This window comes from Pogona vitticeps, chromosome 4 (assembly GCF_051106095.1).
Source record: "Pogona vitticeps strain Pit_001003342236 chromosome 4, PviZW2.1, whole genome shotgun sequence".
Classification (NCBI taxonomy): domain Eukaryota; kingdom Metazoa; phylum Chordata; class Lepidosauria; order Squamata; family Agamidae; genus Pogona; species Pogona vitticeps.
In genome coordinates this window covers 11932068-11950145 of record NC_135786.1, presented here as the reverse complement: position 1 = coordinate 11950145, position 18078 = coordinate 11932068, and the positions used below count along the sequence as shown (strand labels likewise).

At 42.2% G+C, this 18078-nt stretch overlaps 1 protein-coding gene and 1 long non-coding RNA gene across 9 annotated transcripts in view; one reads left to right on the top strand and one right to left on the bottom strand.

The window, feature by feature from the left end:
- CDH4 (cadherin 4) overlaps positions 1–18078 on the top strand; it is a 954442-nt gene that overhangs the window by 350384 nt on the left and 585980 nt on the right. Inside the window, exon 1 of one of the 8 annotated variants that reach the window (XM_072996785.2) lies at positions 2521–7832. The exons of the other annotated variants lie outside the window; for them this stretch is intronic. Coding sequence (XP_072852886.2) covers positions 7676–7832 — 157 coding nt within the window. The 5' untranslated portion in view covers positions 2521–7675. Of the gene's footprint in view, positions 1–2520; positions 7833–18078 lie in introns of those variants that run through there. 8 annotated transcript variants of the gene reach the window in all.
- LOC144588753 (uncharacterized) overlaps positions 1–18078 on the bottom strand; it is a 169146-nt gene that overhangs the window by 3577 nt on the left and 147491 nt on the right. The window lies entirely within an intron of this gene.

Below are 18078 nucleotides of genomic sequence, written 5' to 3'. Positions count from 1 at the left end.
ATTCAAAATCATGTAGATGGGCTTGAGTACTGAGCTGAAAACAACAGAATGAAATTCAACAGGGATAAGTGCACAGTACTGCACCTAGGAAAAAGAAACCAAACACAGTTACAAGATGGGGGATACCTGGCCCAGCAATACTACAACCAGGGATGATCTTGAAATTGTCGTATATCACAAGCTGAATATAAGCCAACAGTGTGACGTGGCTGCAAAAAAGGCAACTGCTATTTTAGGCTGCATTAACAGAAGTATAATCCCCAAATCCCATGAGGTATTAGTTCCCCTCTATTTAGCATTGGTTAGTCCTCACCTTGAGTATTGTGTCCAGTTCTGGACACCACACTTCAAGAAGGATGCTGACAAACTGAACATGTTCAGAGGAAGGCAACAAGGATTATCAGGGGGCTGGAAACAAGCCTTATGAGGAAAGACTGAAACAATTGGGCATGTTTAGCCTTGACAAAAGAAGACTGAGGGGAGATAGGATTGCACTTTTCATATACTTGAAAATACAGAAGAGGGGGCAGGATCTGTTCTCGATCATCCCAGAGTACAGGACATGTAACAATGGGCTCAAGTTACAGGAAGCCAGATTTCGAAAGAATATCAGGAAAAAACTAGACCAGTATGACAGTGGAACCTATATCTCGAGAGGTGGTCAGTCCTCCAACATTGGAGGCATTCAGGAGAAACCTAGACAACCACCTGGCAGATATCCTTTAATTTATATTCCTGCATTAAGTGGGGGGTTGGTCTTGATGACCTCATAGACCCCTTCCAACTTAATTATTCTGATTTTTTTAAAAGAATCTGACATGAGCCAGATTTGTTTAAATCATTTTGTAACTAAACTGAGAATATATGTTAGACAATACCAGGGCAGAATGGGTGGGTGGGTGAAAAATATTAGAAGCTGATTTTATATAAATATGATTGTTTTAATGAAGCAGAATTACTGACTTTGGAGGAGAGGGGAATCATTCAATTAATAAAAATAAATTACTTTTTTTACCAAGTTAAATAAAAGCTAATAAAAATGAAGCAGCAACGCACATGGCAGATTTATGCTAACTATAAAGCATTTCGTTCCAAGATGGAAGCATGTTAATATGATATTAAAGCAGATCAAATTAAAATTTAACAAATGCACATTCAGTGACAGATGTTAAATATTCTTCTCTTCTTAATTTTTTTAAAACCTGTTCAGATTGACCCTACTAAAAAACAAAATAAACCAAACAGAATAAATTGTGCAGAACAGGACAGAAATTATTTGTACAGAGTTGGGGATTTTTTCCTTTTGAAACATAGGCACATAGCCTACAAAATAGCAGTAACAAGTATAATCATTAGTGACATTCACAAGTATTTTTAATAGAGGAAATTTACTGTCATCTGTAGTTATTAAGTCTTTAGAAAAGCTGAAGTTTTGAAAGAAATTTATTTAATTATGTCTCTGTCGTTGCTCCTAGTGAGCGTTAAGGTAGGAAGGAACCATTTTCTGAAGTTGCTTAGGAATCACTTTTTTTTTTTTTTTTTTTTTTGGACTTATATACCGCCCCATAGCGCTACAAGCACTCTCCGGGCGGTTTTACAATTTTAATTATACAGGCTACACATTGCCCCCCCCCCCAGCAAGCTGGGTACTCATTTTACCAACCTCGGAAGGATAGAAGGCTGAGTCAGCCTTGAGCCGGCTACCTGGGATTTGAACCCCAGGTCGTGTGCACAGTTTTAGCTGCAGTACAGCAGTTTAACCACTGCGCCACGAGGCTCTTAATACCCTGCCCCTCAGTGACCAGACAAAATGGCTGCTTCAGAAATTTGGTATTTGGTTTTTTTTTTTTTTTTTTTTGGCAAAGGCTGGTTCAAAGCAGCTTTTGCAGAAACATTTTGGCTTCTTCAAGCTAGGTTTTTCTTGCCCATCCTTTGGGCTGTGGAACAAGCCAGACATTACCTAAAAGGATCAGTAGAGGTCAGGATCTGACATCTGCCAAGCTATCCAGAAGGAAGTCCTCTCTTAGCCCTTGCCAAAGAAAGGGGGAAATTCCTTGCCAAAAAAGAAGAGGAGAAAATTGGCAATGGTTTTCATAAATTTGCATCCACTATAATGCACATGTACAGATGCATAATTAGAAATTATTAGAATTTAGGATAGTTATGGTGCATCCCACTCAAGTGGGAAATACTCATGAGTTGAGTTTGCTTTCCCCATGCTTATTCTGGATGGTCAACTTGTCAGTCGGCAGTCTCCCTCCTTATGGTTCTCTATACTCAAATCAAAGTGGGACTGGACAGCCTTTCATACAGAAAATGCCTTGAAAACTGAGGACCATCCTTTGTAAAAGCAACACATAGCTGTGCTTGGGCTGCTAGAGGACCTTTCCTGAGCAACCACATTTTATTTAGAGAAAATGAGCCATTAAAAACAAATCGCCATGCTGCCTGTGGCAATCTAAGCATTATAGTCTGAAAATGTAACTTCTCTGTCCTGGAATACAGCAGGCAATAGGGGCATCTTTGGTGGACAAGTGAAGAGCAAAAGGTCAGGCTCCAGTATTTATAACCAATTCTGGGAGTAAAACCACTTCAATGTTGGTTCTATCATCTAGAGCAGTGGTTCTTAACCTTTGTTACTCAGGTGTTTTTGGACTGCAACTCCCAGAAGCTTTCACCATCAGCTCTGCTGGCTGGGGTTTCTGGGAGTTGCAGTTCAAAAATACCTGAGTAACAAAGGTTAAGAACCACTGATCTAGAGCACTGGTTCTTAGCCTTGGGTTACTCAGGAGTTTTGGACTGCAACTCCCAGAAGCCTTCACCACCAACTGTGCTGGCTGGGGTTTCTGGGAGTTGCAGTTCAAAAACATCTGAGTAACAAAGGTTAAGAACCACTGATCTAGAGCAATGCACTTCAGTTAGGTTGGACACTAAAATGTGATTGGTTAGCTTCATAATTTAGCTCTTGTTCACTAAAAATGAACGAACAATGTCTGTAACATTCTTCTCTATGGTTTCCAGTTTTTGGGGGTGAGGGGGGTTTGAATCTGTAAGTTCAGCACTCTCTCCCGGAAATGTCTAAAGAGAAACAAACACTGCTGGCAGCTGGCACAAGAAGTCGTAAAAGCAGGCGCGACAGTCGGTTCTCCATATGGACAACTCGGGAACTCACAGAAGGGAAAGGGAAACCAGATCATTAGATAATTTAATATAGCTTTTATTTCTAGGCTCGCTAAAATAAGTTTGAAATAATTAGTGAAAATAGAGCAGCTTTTGGTATTCGCTCCCGCAGCTAATTGTAACTGTGTCAAATGCTTCTGTCAGGCCATCACGATTCAACCCTTTACACAAGCCCAAAGGAAACAGCCCAACAGGAGTGCATGGAACATTCTTCTTGGCTTTTTCTTTCATTTCAGTTGCGTTCCTATTAGCTTAATCCTGCCCCCAACACATCGTGTAAGATATTCAGTAAACATTGGTCCTATCAGGATATTGTGGCTACCTTCAAAAATTTCAAAGCCATATCAAGAACTGCTGTTATTTGTTGTGGAGGCCTGAAGTGAATTCAGCCATGGTGGGGAAGAACTGGAAGTCTGTCCAAGTAATAGAACGTAATTATGACGAAGCACCACTGTGTTTCGCCAAAGCCATCTGCAACTCAAGTTGGACTTCAGAGGGTCCCAGCAGAGGTAGCAGAAATTGGGGTCTGGAAATTTTCCACTCACACAGCAGAAAGCAAAACCATGGGCACTGTTTTGCCAGCGGTATCTGATCCGAGGAGAGAAGAGCAGTTATCCAACACTTACTTAGGTGGGCTACCTATCAGAAGCAACCGACTTTTTTCTTCTCTCCCCCCCCCCCCCAAGGTTTGTTTGCTGCTTCAAGCAGAGCAAGGACTCCATTTTACATCCTGCTAATGTCTCTTTATCTAGCACTATGTCAGTTCATTGTGGGAAGGCATTAATGGCAGTCACCACAGGCAAAAATGGCAGATAAGTATCCGATGCCTTTTGAGTGCATCACCTATGTCCAATTTTCTGTTGGCGTTAACGTTGCTCCAATTTATTTAAACATTTATCTCCCATCTGATTACGGACACCTCACAGTGGCTAAGAAAATCTGTTAGAATTAAAGCAATGCAATTAAAGTATTGCAAACAAGGCCAGCTGGGTAGGAACGGCAATGACGAACGTGATAAAGCATCCAGTTAAAACAGAGGGAACAGATAATATTTTTGAAAAGTCAATGAGATGCTATTTTAAGCATTATAGAATTTTGCCTGGTACCAAAGACTATATGTAATAAAGGACGTGCCAGGTAAATGTGTAAAGCACCCTTTGCTGAGAAAGTTTCCTCAGTGGGGTGGTACTGATGAGGTTTATTTATTTAATTACGTTAGAAAATCAGGATATCCAGGAAATGTCCCAACAGATCTTAATCATTGGCTTGAGGCGTTACTGTGTGTTTCATCTCATTTGTTGTTCTCTAGGTGAAAAGTAAGTGGGACTGCTTCTCCCCTCATTTATCTTGTTTTGAGACATCTCAACAAGTACCTTTCGAGCCTGGCAAAATCCCAGCACTGAGCCAAGGTTTCATTTTTTTCCTTTCTCATCAACATCTGTGTAATTTGTGCAAAATGTCTCTGTGCAAAAACTAGTTGTTTTTGCCGTCGAGAAGCAAAGCATGTATGCACGCACACACACACACACACACACACGTCTGTATATAACAAGCACAGAATGATGGGCTAATTCTTTTAAAAAATCCTGCAATTATTTTGTGACTTGTAGACCTTAAAATCCTATGCATCCAAGTGTCAGCAACTCTTGTTTTGTGCAGTTCACATTGCTGTGTTGAAGTGATACGTGCTCAATTTTTACTACTTTGCACCAGAATTATTTCTTATTTTCTTCCCTTGTTGGGAGTGTCAGCAAATAACTTATCTTCTCATGGGACGGGGAAAATATCAGGAAAAACATCCTAACTACTGTTAGAGCAGTACGAGAGTGGAAACAGTTCCCTTGGGAGTTGGTGAGAGCTCCAACATTGGAGGCATCCAAGAAAGATACAGTAATCACCTCGCAGATAATGCTTTGATTGTATTCTTTCATTGAGCAGGGGGTTGGACGTGATGGCCTTGTAGGCCCCTTCCAACTTCCCTTTTCTGTTATTCTGATCTGATGTTATATGATATGATAATGATACTATGATTCCTCATCCTTGCAGGCAAGGATGAGTTCAGTAAGGAAGGACATTTTCGTAAAGGAAAAGGGAGTGGTTCTTATAGTAGATACCTCTCTTGTCTGTTTTTCATTTGATTCAACGTAGTAGGGAACGGGGAACATACAGCCCTGGAGAAGTTACTGTGATCCAGGTTCTATCAGACTGAGCCGCTATGGTCAATGGTGAAGCATAATGACAGATAAAATCCACAGGAAGCTAATCTTTGTTATCCTTCTGCAGGCAGACAAAAACTTTTCTCTTCAGGCAGGCTTTCTTGTAGTGACTGGCTGCCTGAGAGGATACAAATGGATTGTTGTGTCCTGTTGCTTTCAAATGCATTTTTAATATTGATTTTATTTACCATTCTTAATATAATGCGTGTTTAATTCTTTTTCAATATTTGCATACAGTACTTACCGTTTCTAGCTTTTAAATGTTGTCTTTTTAATGATGTAAGCCTCCTAGGGTCCGTCTAAGGAGAAAGGCAGGGTAAAAATGTTTTAAATTAATAAACATCTGGATAATCATGCATCCCCTATCCCCGGTGGCTCAAAATAGGATGTATTAACTAGTTGCCTGGAGAAATGATGTGATATTGGCTCTCTAGCACATTACAACATGCAATTATCTGATCAAGTTGAACACCCCTGCTTGAACCAGCTCTGTGTCAATGCAGATACTGGGAATATTATGCCGAGAGCGTAGCTATAGCAGATAATAGCTGTATCTACATATGATACCTACAGTTCTTGCCTCTAATGTATTTCACAAGACAGCATTTACATTACACTCTTTGTATATCTAAAAAGAATTATTATAATCAACAGGAGCTAATTATGGAGCAGGTAATAAAACAGATTATTCAGGTGATGCTGTTTTATTACTGTCTCATTATGATTAAATAATTCCAATTAAATTCTTGGTCAGGGAGGAAATATCTCACAGGAGGGCTTACCAAGTACTTTAATAGATTCTATTTATCATTATAATCCCAGGGCATTGATTGGGTTTTTATGCTGTTGCACTAATTTACTGTGACAATGCTGAGGAGCACATCTGCAAGCTGTAAATGTTTCCTACCCAATGGGCTATGGCGGGAGAGCGTGAAAATGTTGCCGGCAGGATTCTGAGCTTCAACCTATTATTTTTCTGTATTTTCATAGGGCATAGTTCAATATGAGTTTGTGAAATGTATGTATGTATGTATGTATGTATGTATGTATGTATGTATGTATGTATGTGTGTGTGTGTGTGTGTGTGTGTGCGCGCGCGCGCGTGCGCACGTGCGTGTGCGTGCGTGCGTGTGTGTGTGTGTATGTATGTATGTATGTATGTGTAAAAATAGATATAATAAGGTTTCAAAATGCTTGTCTGAAAGGTGTCTGTATAAACAGAATTATTTCAGGCCTGTGAAATGATTAAAGGGTAGCTTGTTGCTATAGTTTCACAACCTTCTGGAATGCACAGTTGGCCAATGCATTTATTTCTTTATTTGGCTTTTATGCCAATGCCATTAGGACCAACCAAAATGATGAAAAGTGTGTAGATTCTGAAAGTGATAGTGATATGGAAGGCGGGATGCAAACATACGACGTGTGTGTGTGTGTGTTTAAGCATGTGCAATATAACCTTTTCCCCCAAAGTTGGGCTGTGATCTAATAGATTTATACATTATGTTGTTTTCTGTGCCATCAAGTTGGAACTGTCTTACAACGACCATCATCATCATCTTAGAATTATAGAGCTGGAAGAGACCCTATGGGCCATCAACCCCGGCCCCTGTCAAGAAGGCCCAGTGGGGAATCAAACTCCCTACGCTTGACTTCACAGCTAGATGCCTGAACTACTGAGCAATAATAGGGCTTTCAAGATAAATGAGATATTTAAGGAGTGGTTTTATCATTTCCACATAACCCAATAAGCCTCTGTGGCTGGGCAGGGATTCAAGCCCAGAACTCATGAATCCGAACCCATCTGCTACACCACGCTGTGTATCCAGTACACACTTACCTGCAGGATAGTGGCAGTAAACCTGAAGGGGCTTTCTTCCAAATAATATAGGAGTATATTGCTGCTGACTGGAATTTTATGGGGGGTGTTGCCTCAGCTCTGGGTTTTACTCTGAATTTTATAAGACATATCTCCAAAACAGGTTCAGCACCTTAGTCAGGGCCTGTAACTTTCAGACTAAATCCTAGAGTGGGTTCCCAGGACGGCCCCTGAAAGATCAGGCACTAACTTTTGCTGATCCTAATAGTTTGAAGAAGACAAAATTACCTCAGGCCAAGGGGAAATATTTTACCATTTTGAACATCGAAAACAAAAGTAGCCCTTTATTGCATGAAAACTAATATCTTTTAGGTTTTGGGTTTGAACAATTACCTTTTTTGGATGGCAGTTTTCTGAACTCTTGTCAACAGGCCAGAGGCTATGGAGCTGAAGTACTCTGGGAATGGTCCAAAACAGCAACTTCTCCAAACTCCAAGGTTTGCTGCTTGTCCTGTTTCATGGAGAGGACAGCCATCTGTTTCAAGGAAGGACATTCCACTTCCATCCTGCTTTAAAGTTACGGAACCATCTGGAAGGAGATGAGAGAAGTTTCCAAGCAGGTATACAGGCCAGCTGGTCACAGTTTTGGTGTCAGTTATCATAGAATTGTAGAATAATTGAGTTGGACGGGGCCTTTAAGGCCATAAAGTCCAACTCTCAGCTCAATGCAGGAATCCAAATCAAGCAGATCTGACAGTTCTGCTCATCACTTCCAGAGCTAATTGATTCCGTTGTCATACTGCTCTGACAGTTTTTCCTGATATTCAGCTGAAATCTGGCTTCCTGCAGCTTGAGGCTACTTATTTATTTTATTTATTTAATTTATATCCCATCCATCTGGACCAAAATCTACTCTGGGCAGCTAAGCAACACTCAAGAATAACAAAAAATAAAATAGCAACATTCATACATGGTTGTTGTGGGTTTTTCGGGCTCTTTGGCCGTGTTCTGAAGGTTATTCTTCCTAACGTTTCGCCAGTCTCTGGGCCCGGCATCTTCAGAGGACAGCACTCTGTGCTCTGGTGTATTTGGCATGGGAGTGCAGTATTTATGGCTGTAAAGGTCAGCAAAGGACAGAAGGGACCCCCTCACCACTGCAGGAGTGCTGTCCTCTGAAGAGGCCATCCACAGAGACTGGCGAAACGTTAGGAAGAACAACCTTCAGAACATGGCCAAAGAGCCCGAAAAACCCACAGCAACCATTAGATCCCAGCCGTGAAAGCCTTCCCGAAAACATTCATACAATTCAAAATAACAAATAAATTAGACATTGACAGGCGGGAAGGCCTGCCTAAAGAGCCAGGTCTGAAGTTGGCTCTTAAAAATACCCAGCGAGGGAGCCAGACAAATTTCTGAGGGGAGATTCTTCCAGAAGCAAGGGGCCATTACCGAGAAGGCCCGCTTTCTTGTTCTTTCTTTTCAGGCCTCCCTTGGTGTTAGGCCCCCTCAGGTGCCCATCTTGACTAAAGCAAGTGATTTGGGTAGATCTAGGTGGGAGGAGGCTTTCCGCCAGATATTGAGGTCCTAAACCATTTAGGGCTTTATATGTCATCATTAGTACATTCAATCATGTCCTGCACACTCTGGGATGATTGTGAACGGATCTTGGCCCTTCTCTACAGGACAGCCTTTAAAGTATTTGAAAAGTGCTTTCATATTACCTCTCAGTCTTCTTTTCTCAAGGCTGAATATATCTAGTTCCTTCAATCTTTCCTCAGAGGGCTTGGTTTCCCCTGATCATCCTTGTTGCCCTCCTCTGAACTTGCTCAGCTCACTTATGTTACTTTCCTCCCCTTTTCTGGTGAAGGGCTAGTGGCACACCTAACTGGTTGCAACCATCCAAATACCCCTGTTGCTTTGCTACACTATCAGTGAGGAACACAGGAATGGGCAGGGAGCAGCCCTTCAGGACTTGCTGGGCTGTAGCTCCCATCGGGTTCAGCAAACATAGCTAATGGCGACAGATGTTGGCAATGGACGTCCCAATAACATCTCTAGGAGTGCCACTCCCTTGAGTAACAGAAAGAACTAGCAGCTTGGTGTATTCTGAAGTAAGTGAAAACAAAAATTGAAAGCTAAACAAACATCACAGAGTATTCTCGAAGGCTTTCACGGCCAGGATCTGATGGTTGTTGTGGGTTTTTCGGGCTCTTTGGACATTTTCTGAAGGTTGTTCTTCCTGATGTTTCACCAGTCTCTGTGGCCGGCATCTTCAGAGGACTGGAGTGGGAACAACGGAGCATGGACAGAGTTCCTACTCCAGTCCTCTGAAGACTGCCGGCCACAGAGACTGGCGAAACGTCAGGAAGAACAACCTTCAGAACATGGGCAAAGAGCCCGAAAAACCAATAACAAATATCACAGACTCGTGACAGTTCTGCCATGATAAAGACAGCCTTTCCAACATCATCATCATTGTCATCATCCTCACCCTCTTCCTTATCAGTACTGGCTTCCATATCAGTTTCTGAAAGGTGCAAGTAAGGGAAAGTAATGCTGGGAAATGGAAACTTCTGATTGTTTTATCCGCACCCTCTGGATATACTTGTTGCAACTCTCTTTTCCTCTGTGTGTGTCTGTAAGAGAGAGAGAGAGTGAATGTTGCTGAATTTTTCTCAGAGCATTGGTCTGTGAAACACCAATCACTTTTTAGGCCCCATTTGTTAGCAAGCAGCCAGATACTCATCCTTTTCCGCGGCTGGTCCTTCCAGCAAGCTGGAGCTACACTTTAAGGACAAGGGATCAAGATAAAGCTTTATGGTTGCTGAGACACCCAGGTCTGTTCAGCCGCCATGGCTTGGCAGCTACTGAGGTTAATACTTGCTGAAAAGAAACTGTAAATTGGATGAGGCAACAGACTTCCCCTAGCATCGTACCAGGAAGCAAAAATTTTTTAAAGAAGGATTTAGATAAAACTGCTTATTAGTAAAGTGAGGATTATCCGGGATTTTAAAAGTTTGTTCTTATCTCCAGTGTTGTTCAAGTGTAGAAACTTCAGAACCTTGCAAACCTTCATCTTGGATCTTCTTTTTAAAAAGTAGTCTTCCCCTACTGTGAAGGAAAGTCATCTCTCAGCCAGAAAGTTTTGATCCCTTTAGAGCAACGAAGACGGCTGACAAAATTCACCTGAGTCTTTGGGTACAAAGGCACTTTCTAAAAAAATAAGACGACAACCTGGCAGCTCTTTGATTGCTCCTTTCTTTGACCAGGGCACCAATTGAGCTTCTCCTTCGGCACGGTATGCACTGGCTGCTTGGGACTACATCCCCCATCATTCCCACTCCCCATGGATCCTTGCAGAAGGATCAATGTTGGGTAGGCTGTTGTGAATAGCAATATACGAAAGGCATGCTGACAAGAAGGCCTTTTTTACAATGTGTTTCGTCATCGTTTAGTCGTGTCCGACTCTTCGTGACCCCATGGACCAGAGCACGCCAGACCCTCCTATCTTCCACTGCGTCCCATAGTTGTGTCAATTTCATGTTGGTAGCTTTGATGACACTGTCCAACCATCTCATCCTATGTCATCCCCTTCTTCTCTTGCCTTCAGACTTTCCCAACATCAGGGTCTTTTCCAGGGAGTCTTCTCTTCTCATGAGATGGCCAAAGTATTGGAGCCTCAGTTTCAGCATCTGTACTTCCAGTGAGCATTCAGGGTTGATTTCTTTTAGAATGGATAGGTTTGTTCTCCTTGCAGTCCAGGGGACTCTCAAGAGCCTCCTTCAGCACCACAATTAAAAAGCATCAATTCTTTGGTGGTTTCTTTATGGTCCAGCTCTCACATTCATACCCCGCTACTGGAAAAACCATAGTTTTGACTATGCGGACCTTTGTCGGCAAGGTGATGTCACTGCTTTTTAAGATGCTGCCAAGGTTTGTCATCACTTTCCTCCCAAGAAGCAGGTGTCTTTTAATTTCGTGGCTGCTGTCACCATCTGCAGTGATCATGGAGCCCAAGAAAGTAAAATCTGTCACTGCCTCCATATCTTCCCCTTCCATTTCCCAAGAGGTGATGGGGCCAGCGGCTGTGATCTTATTTTTATTTATTTTTTATATCAAGTTTCAGACCATTTTTTGCAACATGTTGATCACAGCATTATTTGGGGGTCCCCTCTTTCCTGGCTAAGGCTGACTTTCTTGAGAATGTTTTTGGCCACGATCCCTGAATCTGGAAATGAATCTGCTACTTGGGAACAAAATAAAACATTCAGAGGAAAGACCTCCATGAAATTTGAGCTCCAATGGCATAGGGAGACTCAGGGATAAGGACTCAAGTTGTGGGATGCACTGCCAAGTCAGACTTAAGTCACACTGGTGACTTGACTCAGACTCAAGTCGGGTTGTTGTTTTTTTTTAAAATGACTCAGACTCAACTCGTGACTCTTAACTCACCCACCCCCTCCCTGTTTTCCCTGGGGAAAAAGCTTATTTTTAATAGGGACTCAGACTTGGTACTTGGTACCATGGACTCAGACTTGGTACTTGGTACTTGGTACCAAGGACTCAGACTTGGGACTTGGACCCAAAGACTCGTCAACATCCCTGTGAACATTTATGCAGGTGTGAAGCTCTCCCACCCTAGAACGATTCTCCCATTTAACTTAATGGTTCTGTGAGTGTGTTGTCCTGAATGCAGCAGCTGGCATGTAGGTGGTCTGTAGGGCCATGCGAGTCTATGGGCTGCACTGAGCATGTGCATACTGTAGCAATGCAACCTTTTTTATTCTCATCCTACCTACAAGAACATTCGTTTAAATTGCTGTTTTTACTGCAGCCAGTACACTACATTCAGTGATTCATCCTTTATATATATATAACACACTCTCCTCCCCCTCCTCGCAATCACTTCTGTCTCCTCCCCATTCCCTTATGCTGCTAGTGCTTGGTGGCAAAGCTGTTAGCGTCTCCCCTCTCTCATAAGAAATATTCCGTACATGCATAATTTCTGTCTCCTTCCATTACGTTCTTGAGTAGGCGGCTTAGGCGCTTAGAACAATTTGCTTGTTTTTCAGGTGGGGAAAGCGGGTGAATTACCGCCTTTTGACTGGCTTAGGCCAACAAAGTGAATATCATGCTGCTTATGTCAAGTGTGATACAGCTTGTGTTTTTGCAATTTGACCTGACACCAAGAGTCTCCCCACAGCTCTATAACATGTCATTTCATTGTTCCTTGGTGTTCCGTCAGAATGACAGAGCGAGGGGATATTTTACTTGTCTGTTTTCCTCCCACTCTGCTTGGTTTGCATTTGATTTAATTCTGTCCATTTATATGTCCAGTTGCATCAGTGCGGGAACTAGGTAATTTTACAGCCAGGGTTTATTATGGTATTATGGACACGTTTCCCCGCCTCTTCAGTTATTTATGGGCATTACTTCACTTATGAAGCACACATCAGATATTTCTTTCCTACCTTCGCCATTTGACAATTTGCAACTGATTCTTTATTCCCATAATGTTAGACCAGCAAAGAACAAAAATACTCTGACAGCGCAGTTTTTTTTTAAAAAGGGGGCCATTTCAAACTCACTTCAATAAAAGTAGCCCCAGCAGTAACAACAACAATGAAACTTCCATTATGACGGTAGGGAAGATTGGTTCTGCTGTTCTGATGCTGTGTTATGTATATGGGATTAAGGCCCCTTTTGTTGTAGAAAAGGAGAATGCATTTAAAGCTAAAAATCACTTTTTTTGTTGTTTTTGGAACAGCTTTCTGCCCCCTGCTTGTTGGAGGCCTCAGTGGAAAAGGCTGTAGGGTCCAGCCTTTGACTTCAAGGCTGCATTTTGAGAAGGATGCCACAGACTGCACCAAGTTCAGAGAAAGGCAACAAGGATGATCAGGGGACTGGAAACCAAGCCCTGTGAGGAAAAACTGGAAGAACTGGGCAGGTTTAGCCTTGAGAAAAGAAGACTGAGGGGAGATATGATAGCACTTGTCAAATACTTGACAGGCTGTCGTACAGAGGAGGGGCAGGATCTGTTCTCGATCAACCCAGAGTGCAGGACATATAATAATGGAGTCAAGCAATAGGAAGGCAAATATCAGCTGAATATCAAGAAAAAAACTTAATTGTTGGAGCAGTACAACAATGGAACAAATTACCTTGGGAAGTGGTGAGCACTCCAACACTGGAGACTTTCTGTGTTCCATTGGGTCCATTACAGCTTTGCAATCTTTAATAATAATAATAATAATAATAATAATAATAATAATAATAATAATAATAATAATAATAATAATAATAATAACAACGACGACGACGATGATGATGATGATGATGACGACGACGACGACGATGATGCAGAGATATTAATAAGTAAGGTGGTTGTATAATTATCGGTAAAAGGGCAGTCCTTCTCTAAGGTGTGTTGAATTTATGGTTTGTTTGTTTCAGAGATCCATAAAAATTGTGAATCTGATGAATCCAGCTTAATAGATACCTAGGAATCTGAACTGGAAATATTTGAGAATGAATTTTTGTAGGTCTACATTTGATGAACCTGAATCTGTGAACTAGAAAGTCCTGCATCTCCAAAAATTAATTGATCTTATTCCATATTACTGTGGTAGGTATAGCAAGTGTATTAAATGCATTAAAACACAAGGAAGAGAACATAACAGCTACATCTTCACTTCGTTGTTAATCTTTATATGATCATAAACCCTGTTATTTCCCCCCCCCCCCAGATCAGTGAAGATACCAAATGAAGCCGCTGATCAGATGGAGAGTCTTTACATATAGAGGATACTCTTCTTTTTTGCATTGCTTTACATAGATGAGGGTGACACCAGAGAAAATGGGGCTTACATGCTCTCTTCCTTTAAACTAAAACATCTAATTAGAGCTCCCAAATTTTAGAAATTATTAGTACAATTAAATTTCAGGCTGGTCACTATACATATATTCACTTAGTTTATCCCACTGTTACCCAACCTGGGGGTCATCTGGGAGGCCATATATGTGTTGTAGCCCTTGTTAAATAATTTCTCCCTTGACCTTTTGAAGATTTTTCTGACCACATATTCCTTGTAAAATGGCCCGGGGACCTGTCGAACAGTGGTGGAAAGCAAGGTACGGTACTTCACCAGCAGCATGACACTGAATTCCCAGCTTTGCGCCGCATAGCTATCCACGGAGCCACAATAACAGCCAGATGTACAATGAGATAGGGGGGCACCATCTTACACAAAGGAGGAGTGTTGAGCTACCCATTCAATAGTTGTGTGAGGGGCTTGACTAAACAGCATCCAAAACTTATGTAGTGTTTATTATATTAATGAAAGGCTAATAAGAGTGTAAGAGGACTTATTCTGGATGAGGGCAGAGAGAGAGAGAGAGAGAGAGAGAGAGAGAGAGAGAGAAATTCTAGTCTTTTTCTCCACTCAGGCCTTCCTGCTATTCCTGCAAACTTTTTTTGTGTGTGGAAATTCCTCTGCCTTGTTGCATCCAGGCACTGAGGAGGTAGAATTTCCAACTTCCAAACATATTTCCAACTGCTCTCCCCCGCCCCCCCTTCTTTGTGGAATACAGGTCGCAGAATTTCCCAGCCTGCATGGTGGCAAAATAACTTTTCCAGAGTCTCTTTCTCCTCCTCAACAAATTGTTGGCTTCACAGGAAAAAGGCAAGCATTGTTTGTTCCTGTGATGCTCTTCTTGCTTTTACTCATGTGCTGAAGAACAGAATGGAGTCTCTTACTTAATGTAGGATGCTCAGGTCACTATCAGTTCTAGCAGTACCCTTTGCTCTGTCTCTGGGTAAGGTAAAGGTAAAGGTTCCCCTTGACAACTGTTCCAGTCATGTTCGACTCTAGGGGGCGGTGCTCATCCCCGTTTCCAAGCCATAGAGCCAGCGTTTTGTCCGAAGACAATCTTCCGTGGTCACATGGCCAGTGCGACTAGACACAGAGCGCTGTTACCTTCCCACCGAGGTGGTACCTATTTCTCTACTCGCATTTGCATGCTTTCGAACCGCTAGGTTGGCGGGAGCTGGGACAAGCGACGGGCCCTCACTCCGTCACGTGGATTCGAACTTACAGCTGAAAATGTACAGACTTTACAGCACAGAGGCTTCTGTGGTTTAACCCACAGTGCCACCACATCCCTCTATTTCTGGGTACTGGCAGCCATTAAAAACACGACAACAAGCTGCTGCTTCTTTGCATAGACCCAGGTTGGCTTCTCCTATTTGCTGTTGCTGAAGTGTGACCAAAAGCATATAGGTTCCCACTGCTGCATAAGTGGTTGAAGAACTGTGCAAATGGCCTCTAGGTTTCCTTTGTTTAAATAACCAACCGGCCAGTAGCTAAGTCAGCAACTTTAATAGCTCTGGCAGCACCCCATTAGTAGCAGAATTAAATGGCTTTGCAATGATTGCATTGACATTTGGCTGCACAGTTAGAGCATTAAACAAACAAGCTATTCAGTTAAAAGCTTCCTTTCTCCCCTCCCATCTCAGCAGCCCGCAAGGATCCCCCCCACCCCGGCCCTTTGCATCTCTGACTTTTCATGCAGGGAGATACATCAAGGGGTCTGCCAAAGAAGAAAGTGAAAGTTAGCAGGGGAGGACATTTGACCCTTCCAAGTTGTTTTACAAAAGTGGCTTTGTAATCACAATGCACTCAGGTAGTTTCAAAGTTTAAGAACAAAAATGGCACAGGGGAGGATTTGAGGTGATTACTGCCGATCTACAGGAAATAGCAAGAAAGAGCCTGGAAACATTGCTCATGTTTCTTTGACAACAAGGGCAACAAGAAGGATCAGGGGACTGGAAACCAAGCCCTGTGACGAAAGACTGAAAGAACTGGGCATGTTTAGTCTTGAGAAAAGAAAACTGTGGGGACATATGATATTGATAATACCTCTTGAAGACTTGAAAAGGTAGGGGCAGGATCTGTTCTCAATCATCCCAGAGTGCAGGACTTGTAACAATGGGCTGAAGCTACAAGAAGCCAGATTTAGGCCAAATATCAGTACTTCACACATTTTGTAATTATCTGATTGAAAACTGCCTATTTTAGTCTGTTCTAGTATTATAGTGTTAAAAAATTCAGTTTCTTGTTTTATGATTTATACTTAAATTGATTCATACTTCCCATGTTTTTATCCTTGTGCAAACGTTCTGCAACTCCACATGTTGCATTAGTTTGTCTTTGCTTTGTGATTGGTCATCAGGAAGTAAACACAGGCATCATTTTCAAGTCTGATTGCTCTGTCATGGAACTTTAATGAAATTATGTCTCTGGATGGGAAACCTGCTATCTGTTTCTAATGTCAAAATTGGCAACTCATATGGTTCTTAGGATTTCAGCCTTACGAAGTGGAGGTAGGTATACAGGTCTCAGGATGCTGGGTTAAGTCTGCAGGATACCTGTACTTCATTGGGCATTCAGATGGGGACACAAATCTCAAGGGCGAATAGTCCTGTAGAAACAGGAAGCTTGATTTTTGTGGGGTGGGTAAGTTTAAAACCCAAGTATCTTTCTACATTCATTCCCAGCTGGCATCAGGGCTCTCTGGCTCAGCATGATCTTGTCTGTATATGAGCAGTGCTGTCCCAGATCTTTCCTGCCTAATCTCCATGACATTAGGCAGGAACCTTGACTCATGCAATGAAATATTGCTGACTGAGCAATCCTTAGTGGGATATGCTAGCAAACCTTGAACAACACAACTGTGAACTGTCTTCCTCCACCCTACATGCTTTATAATGTTTATGCTGTCTGTAGTATGAAAGTCATGTGATAGAACTGCCATTGCAAGGATATGAGTCATGATGTGTGAACATACCACCTTTTCCCATGTATAAGACTATACTTTTGTCTAAAAATTTTAGACTAAAAATTGGGGGTTGTCTTATACATGGAAGTAAGCTGAGGAGAGTACAAAAACAAGAGGAGGGGAAAGCAGGGATCAGATTGTTCCTGCAGGGCTTTGATCCCTGCTTTCCCCTCCACTTGCTAATCCTTAGCAAAAGGAAAGCAGGGATCAAAGCGCTGCAGGATCACTTTGATCCCTGCTTTCCCCTCTGCTTGCTAAGTTGATGGGCCACACAGTGTTAAATTGTGCAACACACTACATCAGACTGAAGCTGACTGATAAGGCATTGGTCATGTCACAGAGTATATGCCTCATTGCCAAAAGGGGCACCACTAGTAATGCAGCCGGCGTCTTGTTAGTTTTTGGCAATTGACTGCGGTGAGTTGCACAGTTTAACCTCTGCATGAGTAAATCACCCAAAGGATTTTGGGTGACAAGTTAAAATGAAATTTAAAAGTAATATGCACTCAGTTGGATTTAGAGTTACTCGGAATAGACTCACTGTGATTTACCGTATATACTCGAGTATAATCCAATCTGAATATAAGCTGAGGCACCCAATTTTACCGCAAAAAACTGGGAAAGCTTATTGACTCAATATAAGCTGAGGGTGGAAATGCAGCAGCTACTGGTAAATTTCAAAAATAAAAATAGATACCAATAAAATTACATTAATTGAGGCATCAGTAGGGTAAATGTTTTTGAAGATACTGCCCTTCTGAGCTGTGAGACACACTTCACTGCCAGCGGAGGGGAGGACTCATACTGAATGCTGCACTTATCTACTGCTCTACTGCTGCGTAACAAGATGGAGGGAGACGGAGGATAGAGGAGGAAGGTGGGAGGAGGAAGGTGGGTACATAGAATATGCAGAAGGAGGAGGATGGGAGTGTCCTGGAAGCGGAAATCCAGTGTACCTAACCCGGGTCATCGGAACACCCACAGAGGCTGCAGGTGCCTGTAGATGAGCGGGGGAGTCCAGAGAACACC